This window comes from Capra hircus, chromosome 15 (assembly GCF_001704415.2).
Source record: "Capra hircus breed San Clemente chromosome 15, ASM170441v1, whole genome shotgun sequence".
Taxonomy (NCBI): Eukaryota; Metazoa; Chordata; class Mammalia; order Artiodactyla; family Bovidae; genus Capra; species Capra hircus.
Genome location: NC_030822.1, coordinates 41,945,236 through 41,964,590, shown reverse-complemented (window position 1 = coordinate 41,964,590; position 19,355 = coordinate 41,945,236). Strand labels below are relative to the sequence as shown.

At 43.7% G+C, this 19,355-nt stretch overlaps 1 protein-coding gene across 10 annotated transcripts in view; it reads right to left on the bottom strand.

The window, feature by feature from the left end:
- The window catches only part of LOC102172084 (protein-methionine sulfoxide oxidase MICAL2), a 239,835-nt gene continuing 220,986 nt past the window's right edge, over window positions 507-19,355 (bottom strand). For 9 of the 10 annotated variants that reach the window (XM_018059551.1, XM_018059554.1, XM_018059556.1 and 6 more), the window contains 3 exons: window positions 12,995-13,097; window positions 7,903-7,976; window positions 507-3,770 (listed from right to left, as the gene is read on the bottom strand). In XM_018059551.1, the coding sequence (XP_017915040.1) occupies window positions 3,586-3,770; window positions 7,903-7,976; window positions 12,995-13,097 (362 nt within the window). In that variant the 3' untranslated portion in view covers window positions 507-3,585. The remainder of the gene's footprint in view (window positions 3,771-7,902; window positions 7,977-12,994; window positions 13,098-19,355) is intronic. The other variant, XM_018059553.1, reaches the window with a different exon arrangement.

The following is a 19,355-nucleotide window of genomic DNA, read 5'->3' as shown; positions in this document are numbered from 1 at the left end:
ATCATTTCAGTTCCCAATTGTTGGAGCAAATTAATCTTTCACAAGCCACTCAGCAGTGAGGTTAGAAGATAAACAGTAGGTGCAACAGTACACGCTCCCCTGTATGTGAACCTTCTTGTTATAATACAATAAACTCCTACATTTGAGCTCACTACATCCAATGAGTGCCGCTCTCTCCATTCATGTGGCAGCCCCAGCTGCCCCCTGCCACCTCTGCCCTGCTGAGGGAGTTCTCTGATCAACCACCTGGGTGGGTCTTGCTGCCATTTTCAGTTTGGAAGGAAAAGCCTGTAAATCTGCTTCCTGGGAAGACAGACATTGCTGAATTGTCATCTGCCTCCAGAATGCAGAAAACATCAATTTCATTGCAGCTCATCAGAGTTGGAAACACCTGCCACTTCCTTTCTCAGTTGCAATTAACATGTTGCATCTCAACATTGATTGATTCCAAGCAGCCTAACACTGCCAAAGTCAAGGTTTAAATGAAACAGTATAACGTGATATTATTTTTCACGGTTTTAGAAATATGAACACACTTGTGTTTTTATTGTCAAAGAAGTACTACAAATAGTTGGGGGGATAAGTCTTTGTACTTGAGATAAACGTGAGTAGAATAGGTTGATGCTCATAATAAAAACTATTCTTTATTCTTATATTTATTTGGAGTTGTACTTGTTTATCTTTGTGTTTACTTGTGGGTAGAGGAATAATGTTATTTCTGAATATTTCATCTAGCACAGGGCTGCTGAATCCCATGGGTATTTGGAAGATGTTTATTAAACAAATAAATAGATGAATGGTTTGGGAGAGCAAGCTTATTTTAAGAATTGTCCTCTTGGTCCAACTTACATAAAATTCTGAAATTTTAATCATGAGCCTTTCATTCAACTTAAAAGCTGTGTGAGACTATGAAATATGACCTGAGGCTGGGGCTTTCTGTTTCATCCTAAATGGTTCAGCCTTGATCACAAGTGTTATTTTATGGAAAAGTGAAGGCCCCATCTGTTTTCAACATGATTCTACTCATATTGCCTACACAGAAACTTTTCAAATGGTACAACATTTTACCTTTAGAGAGTCTCAGAACATTCTCTGTTGTAATCATTTAACATAGTTCAACAGCCACAATATTTGTGTCCTTTTGGGAATGATCATTAAAATGGTTTTTAAGTACTGGGAAAACTGAAAGCTAGAGTAAGGAGAAGGCTGTTAAATACAAGGTTTATGTTTCAACTTGGCCAGATAAGACTCAGCCTTAAACCACAGAATATAATCTTTGGAAGAGAAAATGAACACATTTCTTCTCTCATCTATTAACAGAATACTAGGGCCAAGAACCACCTTCTTTTTTGGCCCTCTTGGGAGAATCTTCTTTTAAGACTGAAATAGAACAAGTTAAAATAAGGGGCACTTAATTCTCTCACACAAAACCAACCCAGACACGACACATTTGAGCATCATCTCTTAAATATATACAAGCATCAAGTGATGACTAAGCTTGAATATTTCTACCCATTCTAGAAGGAAAGCTGAAGTTATGTATCTTTGTTAAAATGAATTAACATTCTGGTACATCTGTAGTTTTATCTCTAAATGCCTGATGGTAGAAAGTATTATTTTGATTATCTCCATAAATCTTTAATACTATATAACGTAATGCCCAAAATTTCTGGGTTATTTGTATATTAAATAGCTTATATACTAATAGCTTAGTGTTAATAGATCTTCTCCAAATTATAACACAGGAAAACCAGAATTACGAGGAAATCACCTTAACCATTTCCACCAAATATATAAATAAATAAAAATAGATAAATAGCCCTAAGTGGCACAGCTTTCAGAGAGAGTGAGAAATAGATGCTTGTATATATTTCCTAATAATGGAATTCAGGCACTAGAAGACCTGATCATGTTAAAAAAGAAAAAGGAAGGGGAGAAGAAAGAAAAAGAACCACAACCTTTAGAACTTGGTATACCATGGAAAGGTGCGTCTTAATACTGCCCAGAACATTGGCTGACTCAGGAAACGCATGCATACATCTAAGCTCCAGCCTGATCAGCTGACCAGGTTGTCATGTATGGAGAGCATCTCAGACAAAAGTGGCTTATGGGTCAACTTCTACTGAGGAGAGTTAGCTCTCCAGGCAGTTGCAAAGCACCATTTGTCCAACAATACATACATTTAAACACTTGCAGACATGAGAGAGGCCAAACATGCAACAATGACTTCTCCAGTCTCACTCTTGTCAAAGATGGACTGACTCCTCAAAGAGTCCCATTGAGAGAAAATAATCAAATACTTTGAACAACAAATCACCATTTAAAATCTTGTCTTTGGTTTCCATATGAACCATCAAAATGTCCCGGGAATCCCATGTCAGTGCACAAACTCCACCTCCCAGCTTTTTTTTCCCATGGAAAATGCCACAACGAAAAAATCCTTTACCCAACTTGGGATTTGGTGAATGGAGCCACTACACCTCACTTCACCTTGAAGGCAGAAGTGGCCTTGTCTCGTCCTGTGGAGTTCCAGGAAGCCCCTGTAGAGGGCGTCAGAGACACTTCTCTGTTTGGACCTAAGGAGAACACCACTGAAAGCATCCTCCACCCTTGATCACTAGAAGGTTCGCTTTCAGTAGCAGCATCAACCTCACTAATATTTTATCAACAAATGAGTTTTCCTTTTTGCCATTGCCAGCAGATATTAAAAAAGCACTTCAAAATTCTTTTTTAAAATATTGGTTCTGTCTTTAAAAATTATTCATCTTCTAAAAATGTTTTTTCACTATATTCTGGGGAAATAAAGAGAGTGCTCTGAAAAAAAAAATGTAAAGCTTTTCTAAGCCAACAGCATTTGGTGAAAACTAACAATCCTGCTGGTATGAAGTTGAAGTTTTATTTCCTTTTTTCTTTCTTTTTTTTTTAAAATAAAACTAAGGCTCAAATGTTCTATTAAATGCTCATTTCTTATGTATATTATATTAAGTCTTATAAATACACCTGGTGAATTAAATTCACCCTGGATTGAATTAACACCTGCTATATGAGCTATTTGCTTTATGTAATCAGTCATCTCAAGGTTTCTTCCCTTTCTCTGGAAGTACAATTTAAATATTAACCTAATCTTTAAACGGCGGCTGCTTCTTTCTGACATTTGGAAACTGGTCACCCGTGCAAAAAAAAAAGGTAAATATGGATATAGTAATGAAAAGGCAGCTTCTTAAAAATCTTACGATGTGTAACTCAATGAATTGGGAAGAGAAATGATGAAAGCAGCAGGAAAACTGATCTCTGTGTCACTCTTTATAGAAAACAATGCTGATTATCTGCCAAAGTCATCTCCAATCTGAGAGACCAGCTGAAGTTGACTGCCAATTTCAAAAGAGTTTCTATATTTTCTTCATTATAATCTCTGGAAGTATCTTAGGCAGCTGGAGTACATATGAGAGAATCTTAATTAAAAAAAAAAATACTGCAGCATGGTATAAGTTATGTTTCAGGTCTAACATCCTGTGAAAGGAGGAGCAAGTGAGTGTGGGGTGCTTGGCCTGATCTGGTTGTCAGCTTGCTCCCTGTGGGGCCTGCTCACGTCCTGCTCAGCTGACGGCCCCTAGAGAATATGAAGCTTTCAAAGTGCTGGTCTTCAGCCTTCTCTCTGATGCGTTGTTCCTCTAAGGAATCCACCAGTTTGTCCCTTTGCTCAATCACTTGCATCATCTCAGTGAGTATTTCTTGCTCTTCATTCAGATCATTCTCATCTTTCTGGCTCTCTACAGAAAAAAAAAAAAAAAACCAGAACAAAAAAAAATCAATAACAAACAAAAAAGACACATTAGACTTCAGGTAACATTTGACCTCAGAGGAGCTTTTGGCAGGGGTGTTCTTGATTGTTCTGGACTTGTTCTGCTCTTTAATTTCTAAGGAGAAAACAAGGAAATGAATTTAACACCAGGAACCTGCCCTGCAAGACACAGATTAGAAGGGTGGGTGCTTTGTGCAGCTCTCAGCTCAGTTTTCATCTCGAGACTATATAAAGCGACAGGGAAAACCCCTTTGTGAGAAAAAGAAGTTCATACAAGCCTAGCCCTTCCAAGCCCTCCCACCTGTCCTTCCCTCCCCAAAAAGAAGCCAGCAAAACAACACAGAAGCGGTTTTCCCTAAATACATCTGAGCTACAGCAGAGCAATCTGCGAGAGAAGTTTCTGAGTAAACCATCTGCATCAGTGAATGTTATTTCAATGACAAGAATCCTGTTTTCATTTGCAGTTAATAACACATTGCAGCCCTCTGAATAGAGACCAGGCGGCAGCCAAGTGAGGCTGTGGCTAGCTGCTGGGAGGATATTTCCAGACTGTGACTAGGCTTCTCCCTTTTGCCTTCTGAGTACATGACCTTCTTCCTAATTGCCCCGAGATGTTCAATTGCCTGGGGAAGATACGATTGTTATAAAAGGAAGGAAAAGAGTAAGAAACTGGTTGTAATGACTTCCTGACACTCAAAAGAGGATTCTCAAGGCAGATCTTAAGTTTTGTCAGATTATTGCCTTAGGAGAAGATTTTATGTATTATTCCATTAATCCCTCTTGTTTAATGCATGGGGACTAGGCAGTGAGCTGGATCCCAGAGTAGAGATGGTACCACTGCCTCTTGCCTCAGGCTGAGTTCTGAGACCGGCATTAGGAATAAGGGACACATGACAAAAGGGAAATAAAGAGGCAACATTCCCCTTGCAGCTCAAGTTTTATGGGACGGAGGAGCGAGCGGCAGGAGAAACTGAAGGCGAGAGCCCAGGGCTCGAGTCTCTCCATTCTGGGCCTTAGGGGGGCTTCTATCCTATCATTTGATGGGAACACTGGGGACCAAGGGACCCTTGCCCTGACCCTTGCTCGGAACGCCAGCAAGATGTTAGTTGGAAAGGCACCCTAGGTATAAACATAGAACAGGCAGAACTTCGTGGTTGGGCAGAGAAGAGAGGTCTGGACGTGGCTAACCAGATCCTGATTTGCTGTCTGTGGCACACATAGGCAGTGGCCAGAAGTGTCCATTTGGCCCAGAGGTGCAAAGGTCGCCAGCCACTGGGCCTGCCATGGGGCTCCTTATGGTGAGGGATGAGGTGGCCCCACAGTGCAGACTGTCTGGTAGACTGGCCAGGCTGAGTGGAGGATGCGCTGAGGTGAGGCTGATTAAGGATAGAAGTGAGGCTTCAGGTACACTGAGAGCCTGGCCAGGCTATGGTCATGCCGTGCACCTGGTCTGCAAATGGCAGCAGAGAGCAGCCCAATGACGGGAGACAGCTACATGGGGGTCAGCGGATCAGAGCCACCCACACCAATTTCCAGTGCTGCAAAGTCACACAGACCTGCCTCTCGCTAACACCCGGCAGTCACCTTTAAGGATCAAGCAGATGGGAGGGGCGGCAATCTGCAAGACTGAACATTTCCATCCCAAAGAGACTGAGCATTTCCTGGAGGGACTTTTAAAATTATTGCATCAGACTAAGTTTACCAGAAAAACATCTACTTTGACTTTATTGACTATGCCAAAGCCTTTGACTATGTGGATCACAACAAACTGTGGAAAATTCTTCAAGAGATGAGAATACCAGACCATCTGACCCATCTGACCCATCTGACCTGCCTCCTGACAAATCTGTGTGCAGGTGCCGCGGCCAGCACAAGCAAGAGTCGCACCTGCACAGGGAGAGAACGGAGCGTCCCCGCTAAGAAAAATAAGAGAGAGACAAAAGATGGGGTTGAGAGGATCAGACCAAAATGGCTGATGCCTTCCTTTATTGTGCTGCAGTATATATAGGATAAAGTACGTGACTTCTGACATTCACAAGATTGTTCTTAATCTCCAAATACAATCACAAGACCCTTACCGTTGTGTACATCACAAATAGATAATCTATCTTCTATCAATAAGCTAATCTATCTTCTATGAAATGTTGCAAGAACCAAACGTCCTGGAGCCTTAAGGGTAATAAATTCTTCAGGGGGGCGGGACAGGGAGCTTAAGAACATGTCCTAGGGCTCTGCATAACGCCGAGCAGCTCCCAAGACTTAACCCTTCACGGGCAGTCCCCCGCATGCAGGTTAACTGGACAAAGTAGAAAAACATCTACTTTGACTTTACTGACTACGCCAAAGCCTTTGACTGTGTGGATCACAACAAACTGTGGAAAATTCTTCAAGAGATGGGAATACCAGACCATCTGACCTGCCTCCTGACAAATCTGTGTGCAGGTTAAGAAGCAACAGTTCAAACTGCAGGTTAAGAAGCCTTTGACTGTGTGGATCACAACAAACTGTGGAAAATTCTTCAAGAGATGGGAATACCAGACCATCTGATCTGCCTCCTGACAAATCTGTGTGCAGGTTAAGAAGCAACAGTTAAAACTGTTTTAACAGTTAAAACTGACACTTACTCCTTGGAAGGAAAGTTATGACCAACTTAGACAGCATATTAAAAAGCAGAGACATTACTTTGCCAACAAAGGTGTAGTCAAGGGTATAGTTTTTCCAGTGGTCATGTATAGATGTGAGATTTGGACTATAAAGAAAGCTGAGCCCAGAAGAATTGATGCTTTTGAACTGTGGTGTTGCAGAAGACTCTTGAGAGTCCCTTGGACTGCAAGGAAATCAAACCAGTCAATCCTAAAGGAGATCAGTCCTGGGTGTTCATTGGAGGGATTGATGTTGAAGCTGAAATTCCAATACTTTGGCCACCTGATGAGAAGAGCTGACTCATTGGAAAAGACCCTGATGCTGGGAAAGATTGAGGGCAGGTGGAGAAGGGGACGACAGAGGATGAGATGGTTGGATGGCATCACCGACTCACTGGACATGGGTTTGGGTGGACTCCGGGAGTTGGTAATGGACAGGGAGGCCTGGCATGTTGTGGTTCATGGGGTCACAAAGAGTCAGACATGACTGAGTGACTGAACTGAACAAACACTACTATGTGAGAAAGAATAGGAGATCCTGAGTCTATAATCTGTTCCCAAGTCATAGCCCCATCATTTACCTTGAGCATGCTTTTTAAGTGCTCAGAGACTCAGTTTTCTAATTTGTAAAATGGAGTAACATACCTGAGAATGATCATGATGATAACATCTCATATTTACTAGGTGCTTGTTCTGTAGCAGGTAACCCCATAGGTAGGTGCAATTATGGTCCATGATGTATACAGAAAAGATTTAATTTGCTCTTTTAGACTTTGGTCCCAGTGTAGGAAAGCCATGCATGGATCTGGCCCCCACAAACACACAGGCACAAAACAGAGTGAATATGCCTCATGGGTTGGAGCCAATAAGTCAATATATGGTATCAGTTTATTCCAACTCTCCCTCCGTCATGGTGGAAATAATTTTCTCACGCGTGATGCCCTGGCCCAGTTGTGGTAGGGAGGATGCTTCCTTTACCATCCCCAGTGCCTGGTAGAACCAGGCCTGCCTTCCTCTCACTGTGGAAACACGTACATCATGGCCCTCATGTCACTGTGTTATAATTACCAGGCTGAGTGTCAGTCTCCCCAGGGAGGCCACAAGGCAGGGCTGCTCTTCTGCATCTGCCAGGCCCACTCTAAATTCTCAACAAACATTTGTTAAATGAATGTATGGATAAGTGGGTGAAGGTGTGAATGAATGACTTCATTCCTATTAGCACATGGGTTGGGATGGGGCAAAATGCTGCTCTCCTGGCCCTAATGAGCAAAGCTAAGAGGGACTTGCTGTGCTCTAGCGGGGGCAGAAGAAGCTGGCTTTGTGCCCCCTCTGGCTCCCAGGCTGGTGGCACCAGACACGAAGTGTACTCTGGTCTATAAAGTGCAGCATGTTCTGGTCAAGTGTCTGCATAGGAAAAAACATCTTTAACAAAGGCCTGAAACACATCACCGTACTCACCTTCCTGGAGCATTTTCTCTCTTAATTTCTGCTCTAGTCTGCTTTGATGATCTTCCAGTTCTAGTTCGTGAGCCCTGGGAATGAGAAAATGTTCAGACTTTGTAAATACTGAAGACCTGTGTAGAAATATCTAATAAACCCATTGACCACAGCAACTGCTTTCCTTGTTCCTTATTAAGACTGGGGCCTTGGAATGCCTCGAAACCGAAAGTTTTGCTACTATTGCTGCTGTGACACATCGAACTCAGTAGACAACGGAGAGCCACTGAAGCTTGTGACGAGATCCCAGTGAACTTCTGGAAGGCCACACTGGCATGGATCATGAAGAAATGACTAGAATGGTAGAAGCGATGACAATCTAAAACTCCTCTCTTTTAGGGGCAACGTGACTTCAAGCATCACCTCTAACAACTCCCAAATCTTTGACTGTGGTAAGCAAGAAAACAAGTAGGAAACAGGAGTAAGGCATTTTGTCAGTGGAGGCAATAGTCCTCAGACAACCACCCATCTGGTTGTAGGCAATGGTGAAAGAACCGTGATGCTTTGGAGGAGTCAAGTTAGAGTGCTGGGTACTCAGTGTGTCCACCAGCAAAGTCAAGAGGGGAAGTCAGCTTTCAGTGAAGGTCAGATGGAACTTCATGACCTTTCAACGCCTGGTGATATGCCGTGTATTACAGAACTTGTGTCAGCTCCCCACATGCTGGGCCATGTGGTAATGTGGAGGTTCCTCCAACCTCTGGGAGGGCAGCCCTGGAGTTCTCAGGAGAAATGAGGACCACAGACAAATGCGGCAGGGGTCAGAGGTGAAAGGTGAAGTCACATGAGCCCTAAAAGGGAGACAACAGAGGAAGAAAATTTGAAGACAGGAGCATGGGAATGCCTACATTTAGAAGCTAGTCAAAAGAGGTAGAAGCAGGGAAGGAGCAAGCAGAAGGTAGGAAGGGTATGCAGCATCACAGAAACCAAGAGAGGCAAGATTTAGGAGAGAAGAGAGGGGTCAAGGCTGTCCATTGCTAGAGACACTGAAAATGGTGAGGACTGACACTAGGGCCCCGGGGCTTCCCTTCCGGCCCCAGCAGCAGGCTGTGCGCATCTGCTACAGCATTGGGTCACCTTACTATACTCTGTTGTTGCTGGGTTTTTTTGTTGTTGTTGTTACTTCTACTATTGCTTAGGCCAAGGGCCACACTTTGTTCAATACTCCGCCTTTTGTTATTGACACTGAACTTCCCTTGACCCACTCTAGCTCCCAATAGAATGCACCTACCACTTAGATTTTCCTTTAAGAAAGGACTTTGTGAAAGGAGTGTAGTGTGTAGTAAGCTGACAGCTGTAGCAGAATGCACTTCAATGTCGTGCTGAAGACACCCTGTCCCCGGGCACAGCGGCGGTGCTGGAGCTCGGCCATTTCTGCCCCACTTTGGGCTCCTCGGATGGGCAGCTTTGGCTGGTGCTCCCTTTGGCCTGGCTCAGATTTTTCTCAGGGCTGCACAGCAGTCTGAAGCTCCTCCTGCCAGTCCTTCTCCCCGCCACTCTCCTTTCACAGGTGTCAGGACTGCAGGGAGGTCTGCAGATTTCACTCTCGTTCTCGCTCCCTTTTTCCTTCCTTCTGTTATACCTCTTGTGCTTCTAATTCTGTCCTGGCACCTGCTTTCCCAAGGGACTCAACATCACACACCAGTCTAAGACATTTCTCCTTGTTCAGCCAGGCCTTTCTCCAAACTAGAAGCTGCCCTCCACCAGAGCTCTCATCTGGCTCACACTCCAAGTGCTCCTCCTTGGCCTCTTTTGGAGGAGAATGTTCCCTCTGACAGCGTACCAGTAAGGGAAGGCCCAGTCACCACGCAGTCCCCATCCCCCTGACCTTCGCAGGTAGGGCCTGTGCTCTGAATACTCCTCCTACAAGTCTTCACAGAGCAAATGCTATGTTTTACTATTTCTCTCATGCTGTGTGCTTGCGTGTCCGTCTCTGAAAACCATGAGATCCCTGAAGGCAGGGACTGGGGCCTGACTCATCTTTACTTTCACAGTACCCAGCACAGTTCCTGGCACAGAAAATATGCTTGATAGATGTTTGTTGAATGAATTTTATACTTTAAATCTAGCCCAAAGGCAGATGGTATGGTTGTGTAAAAAGGGCTTTGTGGTCAGGTAGATGTGGACAAATTACTTTGTTGAATCTCAGCATGTGCATCAATATAAAAAATAGTAATAATAATAGAAAAAATAATTACAGATGAGCCCTGCTTCCCCACTCCTGGCATTTCCTTCCATGCCAGTGGACCTTGATGAGTATAAGTCCTGGCTTATTCTTTCCACTTTCTCTCTTAGATTCACTCTCACCCCAGGAGTGGTAAATTTGGGAAGAACAGGGAAAATTAGCTGATACCCTTTCTCACCTGGGATCAGCCTGCCTGAGCAAACGTGTGTTCTCTGGGTACACATCGTGTATAAATACACATATTTATACACACATATGTAATGAGCCAATGTAAAATATACTCTGGGTCACTGTCAACAACGTTTAAAATCAACTGCTCTACGGAATTCTCTCTACTCTGACAGCTACTGATTCTAAATTCTTTTGATAAGGAGTAGATTCCAGAAATTGTACCTCCCCATCCATGTCTCAGCCTGTATACCTACCTGCCTACTGAATATCCCACTCACTACTAAATTCAAATTGCTCAAAACAGCTAGCTGTATGTTAAATACGAAAATTGTTAAGAGAGTTCTATCAGGAAAAAAAAAAACTTTCTATTTCTTTCATTTTGTATCAATATTTTTGCATGAGATGCTGGATGTTCTCTAAACTTACTGTCTGTGATAATCATTTCATGATATATGTAAGTCAAATCATTACACTGTATACTTCAGACTTACACAGTGTCATATGTCAGTCACATCTCAATAAAACTGGAAGAAAAATAAAAACAACTATAACCTAAACAAAAAAGTGTTCTCTTACTCTGAGCCTTGCTAGTGGTTTAGGGCAAGATTTCTCAGCCTTGACACTACTGACATTTGGGGCTGGGTAATTCTGTGGTGGTGAAGGAAGCGGGTCTGCCTGTGGAATGTTCGGCAGCACCCTTGGCCTCTCCTCCCTAGATATCAGTAGCACCTCCCAGTTGTCTTAGACAAAAACATTTTCTGCTTCTGCTGCTAAGTCGCTTCAGTCGCGTCCGACTCTGTGTGACCCCAAAGACGGCAGCCCACCAGGCTCCCCCATCCCTGGGATTCTCCAGGCAACAACACTGGAGTGGGTTGCCATTTCCTTCTCCAGTGCATAAAAGTGAAAAGTGAAAGTGAAGTCGCTCAGTTGTGTCCGACTCCTAGTGACCCCACGGACTGCAGCCCACCAGGCTCCTCCATCCATGGGATTTTCCTGGCAAGAGTACTGGAGTGGGTTGTCATTGCCTTCTCTGAAAACATCTTCAGATATTGCCAAATATCCCTGGAAGGAGGAGGCAGAGATGGAAATTGCCCCCAGGTGAGACCACTGGTCTCAGGTAAAAGCCTTACCCCTAAGAAGCAAGTGATTCACTACATTTTGTGACTAAGGAGATAAATGTGTCTAATTCTGAAGTTTGGTTCCATGGTGAACCCCCAAGTGATCCTAACCCCTAGAATCTTTGAGGGAGAAGGCAATGGCACCCCACTCCAGTACTCTTGCCTAGAAAATCCCATGGACGGAGGAGCCTGGTGGGCTGCAGTCCGTGGGGTCGTGAAGAGTCGGACAAGACTGAGCGACTTCACTTGCACTTTTCACTTTTCACTTTCTTGCATTGGAGAAGGAAATGGCAACCCACTCCAGTGTTCTTGCCTGGACAATCCCAGGGATGGAAGCCTGGTGGGCTGCCATCTCTGAGGTCGCACAGAGTCAGACACGACTGAAGTGACTTAGCAATAGCAGTAGCAGAATCTTTGAATGTGACCTTATTTGGAAAAGAGTCTTTGAGGATGGAAAGTTAAGAACCTTGAGATGAAAATATTCTGGATTATCCTGATGGGCTCTAAACTGAGTGGCAAGTATTTCTACAAGAGCAGACACAGATACAGAGAAAAGGCTGCATGAAGATAGAGGCAGAGTCTGCAGTGATGCAGCCACCAGCCAAGGGATGCCTGGAGCCTGCTAAGCCAAAGAGGGAAGGGAGGATTCTCCCCCAGAGCCTGGCCCCCCAACACCTCCATTTCAGTCTTCCAGAACTGGGAGAGAATACTTCTCTATTATTGTAAGCCACCCTGTTTGTGGTAACATGTTAGTCCAGCCGTAGGAAATGAATATAGTTAGCAAGCTTTCTTGGACTCTCATATTTAGCCACGCTAGCCATGATCAGTAATAAATGCTTTAGTTTAATGTTCCATCTGTTGACCCAGTAGTCTTATTTCTTAGCCAGTTCAGAATCCAGGCAGAGATGAGGAATAGAATTTATTAGACCCCTTTAAGATTCCCCAAATTATTTCTCAGGGTTGGGTGAAAATGAAATGGGTCAGCATAAGGGAAAGCGCCCTATACAACCTGTGGTGCTTAGTCAGTTTATATTAAATGTCACTTTCTTTCCCTCCAGGATGGTGACAGGTAAAGTGACCTTCAACTTTCTCAGAGTGCAGTGAGATCCATCTCTACTTTCTGATCTACCAGCCAGACTGCAGCCTCTTATCTAGAGGGCAGCCAGACAGATCTCCACCTTCAATCCATTAATGCCGCAAGGAGTGGTCAGGAAGCCCTTCCCATCGTTCACACTCAGAGGCCAGACATACGCTTCCCCATCGCAGATGTGTGACTGCAGGTGGGTCTCCCCTGCCCTGGGGGGCAGGAATGGACTGCAAGTGCCTTATCCACACGCCCTCCAGCCCAGACCTATTACCTGAAATCAGTTTAGCCATAGGACTTCCCAGCAGAGAACAGACTACTGAAGATTCTCTGTACTAATGCCCGCATGATATGCAAGACCTCAAATACCAATTTGTCTCAATCACAATTCTGTATGCACAAGGAGAAAAGTCCTGGGACGTCAACCGAGGAGGGTGGGCCACCCCACTGCCACCCCCGTTCCCCTGGTTGCTTTTTTATCCGTGTTGCCTTACTTACATGATCAGGAGCTCTGACTCATATCGCATTAATTTATTCTTCTCCAGAACCAGCTTAAACCATTCTTGCAAAAGCTGTGCTTCATCCTGTGTGCCTGAATCTGCTTAAGAAATCAGTGGCAAATGGGTTAGATTGGCATTTCTCTTCCCATGATCAAACTGCTTTGAAGCTACTTTAGGGGGCCATGTTTGTAGCAAAAAGGGGTCTGCAGGTGGCAGCCCCCTGACGGCCTGTTGAAGCCTCAAGGTCATGGGCATAACAAATAAAACACACCTGCGCATGCTCTAGGGGAGGTCCTCTTGGACATTTAGGGCGTGAATACTTCAGTTCCAAGGGTGGTATACCCTTGACAATGGCCTGCCACACTAATGACCCTCCTCTGAATATTTGAGTGTCTTCCATAAAATTTCTATACATTTGTATATCATATCCACCACCAAAGAAAGCCCTAATAGCTCTGCTGGTTACTATCTCCTTCTCTTCTGAATCGAATGCCTGCTGAGTGCCCAGGTGGGCTGTGGCTCCCTCCATGGGGCAGGAAAGTTCACATACCCTTTGCTTATAGAAGAGTGGTAACTGGCATTTTGGTGTTTGTTTTTGTTTTTTTTTTTGCACAAAGAAAAGCCAAATGATTAGAGGGGAAAAGTTATTAGCTTTGAGTCTCATAGGGAAAAAGTTTTATCCATACTTGCTTATAACTTGGATTATGACCTTTATTCCTTTATTAAACAGAAGAATTGTAATGATAAAATTCACATTGCTTTTAGATATTCAGTGTTAGATGCTAAATGTTTAGACAATAAAATGTTAAAATTTGGGAATGTTTGGGAAGTAGTAACATTGGTGGCTTTCTAGTCTTTCACCCGGAAATGGGAATACAAGCTGTGTTGCAAAGCTCATGGCCATCCTCCAAGGATTTAACTTGGTAAGCCCCATTGCTGTTTGTTGTTCAGTTGCTAAGTTGTGTCTGACTCTTGGCGACCCTATGAACTGCAGCATGCCATGCTTCCCTTGTCCTTCACTATCTTCTGGGGTTTGCTCAAACTCATCCATTGAGTCAGTGATGCCATCCAACCATCTCATCCTCTGTCCCAAAGGCAGGGAGGAAAACAGGGCAGTCAGAAGATGTGTGTGACCTTGGGAAAGCGGTTTAACCTCTCAGAACCTCTGCTTCTTCATGGGATAAACTAAACAAGAAGGCACACAGGTAATAGAATAATAATGAAGAGCTGCTGTTTATAATGCAGGGTTACGTGCCAGCCAATGGGCTAAGTACCTTATATGCAATACCTCACTGAATCCTCACAACAAACTCACCAGTAGGTTCCCTTGTTATCACCATTTGATGGCTGAAGAAGCAGAAGTTTGAAAGATTAGAATAACTTACTCAAGCTCACGGTTAGTAAGTGGCAGAGCCAGGGCTTGAGTTCCGGAGAGCCTTACCCTAAGCTCATACCTTCTCTGCTTGTATGCCCCTCTCCCCTCCTCATTACTCCCTACATTCCTCTCACCACCCCGTAAAGTAAATGAAGCCCCTAGCACATTGCAAAGTCATCCATAAAAACAAGTTCTCTTTCTCCCTGTCTCTTTTATTGACATGGAAACTGGGGTCCAGAGTGATTGATGTGCAATATCCCAAATTATATATTTAGTTAATGTACAAACTAGTGCTACAATGCAGAACTTGACTTCTGATTAATTCATTCATTCAGTAACACCTATTTACAGAATAGGAGTCGGGTATTGCCTTAGGTACTGGGGATACAGTGATAGATAATGCTATTTATCACCAGAATTTTGGAGATAGTAAGGCATGGTATCTGCTAAAAAGGGTATTGTTAGATAATCTTTTGGATCAGATAGACCAAAAAGCTAGAATAAAATAGAATATCAGAAAACTGTTGCCACAGCATAAAAAGGACTCTGGGAATACACAGAAGGGAGGGGATTTCTGGTCAGGATATGAGGCTGGGCTTCCCAGGGGAGGTGATGTTTCATCTGGGGTATTGAAGAAAGGATAACACTTTGAGAGAAAACACTGAGGGTGGGAGAGAACATTTCAATAAGAGGGAACAATATGAGCAAAGACAAGAGGATAGAAGATGGCGGCGACAGAGGTCAGGAAGGGCTAAGGGGACACAGAGGGTAGACAATGAGACCTCAAAGTGTATGACCATCTCATCACAGAGGCCCCTGAATGCCATGCTAAGGCTTTTGCACTTTATGCTGTAAATACAAAGGGACACTAAAGGTGGTTGAGCAGGAGAATGATACCTAGAGTTTGGTGCAGGAAGGATTAAAAGGGAAAGGGAAATAAGTGTTATTCTTTTTTAGGTTTCTTGAATGAATGAATGAGTAAAAGAACTTATAAACCTGTTGAGTACCAGCATCTTCTGAGCATTGTTGGTGGTGCTGAGGGGCAGGGATGAATAAGCCCTGGCTCCAGCTGTCCAGGAAACTGGGACCTTGCAATCCAGTGGGGAAACCAACGCCACACAGCCCGTTGGGATACAATGTGCCCCTGCCATGCAGCACAGGAGGGAAGCGATTCATCTTACAGAGGAAGTGGGGGAAACCTCAGAAAGGAGACAGCAGGTGAGCTCAGTCTAAGTGGACGAGTGGGAGTTTTCCAGGGGCAGGAGGAGGTGAAGAACAAGGCATTCCAGGGCATTAGTTGCTGAATGGAAGAATGAAATTTATAGATCATATATATGACATAGATGTTAAAAACATATACTTTAAATTCAGACTTAGGATCAAACTTCCATTCTTTGACCTGTCACTGTGGGGGCTTGAGTTCTTAACCGCCTCCCTGAGCCTCAGTCTCCTTATCTGTTTAAAGATACAATGGAATTATGCATTCAGAGACCTTAACCCAGCCCTGGCACTGAGTATAAACTCAATAAATAGTAATGGTCATTATTCAAATCATGTAATGTACATGATGGAAGATCACTTAAGAGTCATCTCTCCCAGCCATCGAGGCACAAAGGAATTTCTTCTCCCACCCTCCGCTCCAGCCTCTACGGTAATTCTCCATGGATGGTGAAATGCCCTTCTGTCCAAGAAGCCCACTGCAGATCTGTGTACTCTCAAGTACTGAAAACTTCTATTGCTCGTCAATGGGTTGGCTATTTGCCACTGAGTCCAATTTTGCCCTCTGGAGGCAAATAGAGAACACATAACTCTATTCTACATAAAAGACATTCAGATATTTGAAGACTGATCTCATGATCCACTAGTTTTCTTATTTCAGAGTCAGTACCTCTAGGTCATTTATCATTTTATCATAAAAGAGCTGTCCACCTCTATTTGCCTTCTAATTTCCCAGAACATATCTTAAGGAGAGTCCAGAATCAAACAAAGTATCAAGAGCCCAGAATGGAGAGCCACGCTTACATCTTCCCCTTGTGCCCTGGAATGCAGGTGTCCTTCCAGCAGCAGTGTCTTCACCTGGCTCTTCCTAACGTGCAGCTGAATCTTGTCTTCCCACACCAGGAGTGGTGAAGGCTGAGGACTTCATGTTCAACTTGTGCAACTGATCTTCTAAAACTAATTCAAGACTTACTTGTGCCTTGTTAAATATCATCTTATTTTGTTCCATTAAGGGGGAATCTTTGGGATATTTTATTCACCTGATACATTTCTCCTAGTTTGGGATTTCTGTGCACTTGCACGTTCATGTGATACTGAGAAATGAAACATCAGATGGAACTGGACCGAGAGCAGAGCCATCTAGCCCCTAAGGGACCTTTCTTACCCTTTGGGCAAGACTGTGCTACAAATTTTAAATGCATGGCACCCAACTAGTATCATCCAGCCCCCATTTCTATACCTTGTCCACTAGGATCTTATAAACCTTAATAACAAAGCAATTTCCCAAAATCAAGCTTCACAAAGCCTGCTGTGTCCATTGGCATGAAAAACCTCAAACCACCACCCAGAAGAGGAAATGACATTTATTTTCCACAGTGTCTAAGTAAACGCCTGTGGTTCCTAAATATCCACAGTTTCTTTAATAATTCTTTCTAGAATTTTGACAAAGATCAGAACTCATGTTTCTTTCTCATATGAAACTAGAAAATATACCCATTTCTAATCATTGGGTTCTGGAATTCTTCCTGAGTTTTCAAAGACTGGGGTCATTTCTGCAAGTTATTTCAACACCAGGGGGTTAATTCAGTCAATAAGCAAATTCTGATTGAGTAAGGTCACATCAAAGACATATTCTATTGTGAACATATCATCTTTCACCACGGCTGAGAAACCTGAATTCCTTGCTCTCCCATTTCTCTCACCTATCCAGGTTTAATTTCCTCATCTAGATATTTGCTTAACATTTCTAGATTGAGGGCCAATTTTCTTGATTAGGAAAACAGAAAAGCTGAGAGGAGAAAATCTTGCCTCTCACCAGTCATGTGACATTAAACCATCTGTCTCAGCTCCGGGCTATCCTCGCCTTGTTCTCAGTCCAAAAGAAACAGCACTGTTCTGCTGTCTTGAGAGTATTTTCTGTTGTTGTTTTTCAGATTCGGCCTCTTTGCTATACTCTATCTACAGGTTCAAGCCAGACTTTTATCCTGCGTTCCATGTCCCTTCTTCAGCCTTTCTTGTGTGTCTTTCTAAAATGTGGTCCCTCTGAGAGTCGTGCAGCCTCACTGATTCCTACTGATGCCGTATTCAACAAACACAGATTGAACTGAATCAATCAATTTAATTTACGTTCTTGAGTGAAATAATTTGCAGTTTTATAGCCTACAGTTTATTTTTAGACTCTCCCTTTCCTCAGTAGTCAAAATTACTTTTGAGGATCTTTGAACATGGAATCAAGTGCAGATTTCTAGGGAATCTGCTTTCCCAAAGCACTGGGTACAGGCAGACAGCACCTAGCCCAGGCTTGCCTTGCTCTCAACCCGAACAATGCACTGAGATTTCCATCACCTCACTACTCACCAGAGAGCTTCCCTGTAGGTCCTAATGAAGAGCTTCCCTGTAGGCCCTAATGAAGTCTCGAAGAGCATTGCTCCTCACTGGAGATGTAGCAGAGTGAAGAGGCAGAGGGAGTGGGCTTTGAGATCGATCAGACCTGTCTCTCCCACTTACAATGTGTGACCTTGGTCAAGTAACCTCACCTCTTTCTGCCTCAGTCTCCTCCCTTGAAAAATGGGGGTGGGGACTTCCCTGGCAGCCCAGGGGTTAAGACTGCCACTGCAGGCGTCACGGGTTTGATCTAAGATTGGGGAACTAAGAGCCCACATGCTGCTTATGCAGCCAAAAATAAGAAAAATGCAGTGATCATAGTCTCTGTCTCATAAATTGGTTATGGGGATGAAATGACAAGATGCACGTAAAGTGTTGACCATGGTGCTTGGTACGTAGTAAACATTCAGTAAATCACACCATTATTACTACTGTGCTGATGCTTCTTCCAGCGTCCAGTTCTATGTTTATGTGTGGACTATTTGCTGTATATCTCTAAAGCTCAGCTAGAGTGTAATCCCTGACTTGATTACCCGTGGCTAAACTTTACCAGGTAACTTCCCTTGAGATGAATAAAAGCACTTAGATAATTATATATGTATATATTTGTCTCCATGTAAACAGAAAGATCATATGGCTGGATCGTCAACACTTGCTTGGGAGGAAGCCTAGAGACTGTGCCTACACAGATCGTGAGCTCAGCCACACCCGCAGCTGGTCTCACGGCTGCTGGTGAACTGCACACCCTTCCAGGACAGGGATGTGACTCCCGCGTCTGGGAACCAGGATGCAGCCAGAATGGCGCGACCTGAAGGTGAGCAGCCTCTAGCTGTGAATGCCACCCCCGCTGGGGCCGCCACGCACCGGTTCCTCCTTTGTTCCTGTGCCCTCTTAACGTGCTTTCTGCTAGACAGAATGCAAGGATCCTCTTGTTAGGCAAAGTAAAGTCATCAAAACTCAACATGAAACAACTTTTTATTGATGGGGTCATATAAATTGACCCTCTTGTCCCTAGTGAGCTCTCAAAAAAACAAAGCAAAATTTTTCACTTCCTACTGAAATTCAAGACTCCCCTCCCCACCCCCACCCCCCACACAAACATATACACAATTGAGTTTAAATCACCTAGCCTGACAGCATTTAGTCCCTGCGCACAATAGGGGGACTGGTACTTAACATCCAGAACCTTTTTCTCAATGGAGAACAACAGACTAAATGAACAATCTGTTCTTTAAAGTCATGGCTTGTTAACCATTTCCTTTTGTTGGTAGTCCTGAATGCTCCTGTGTGTATTGGCGTGTGGTTTTTCCAAGTTGGGTCTTGTGCTGCTCTCTGATTCACAACTGTCTAAATCTTTAGATGTGACTGCCCACCTCCTCAG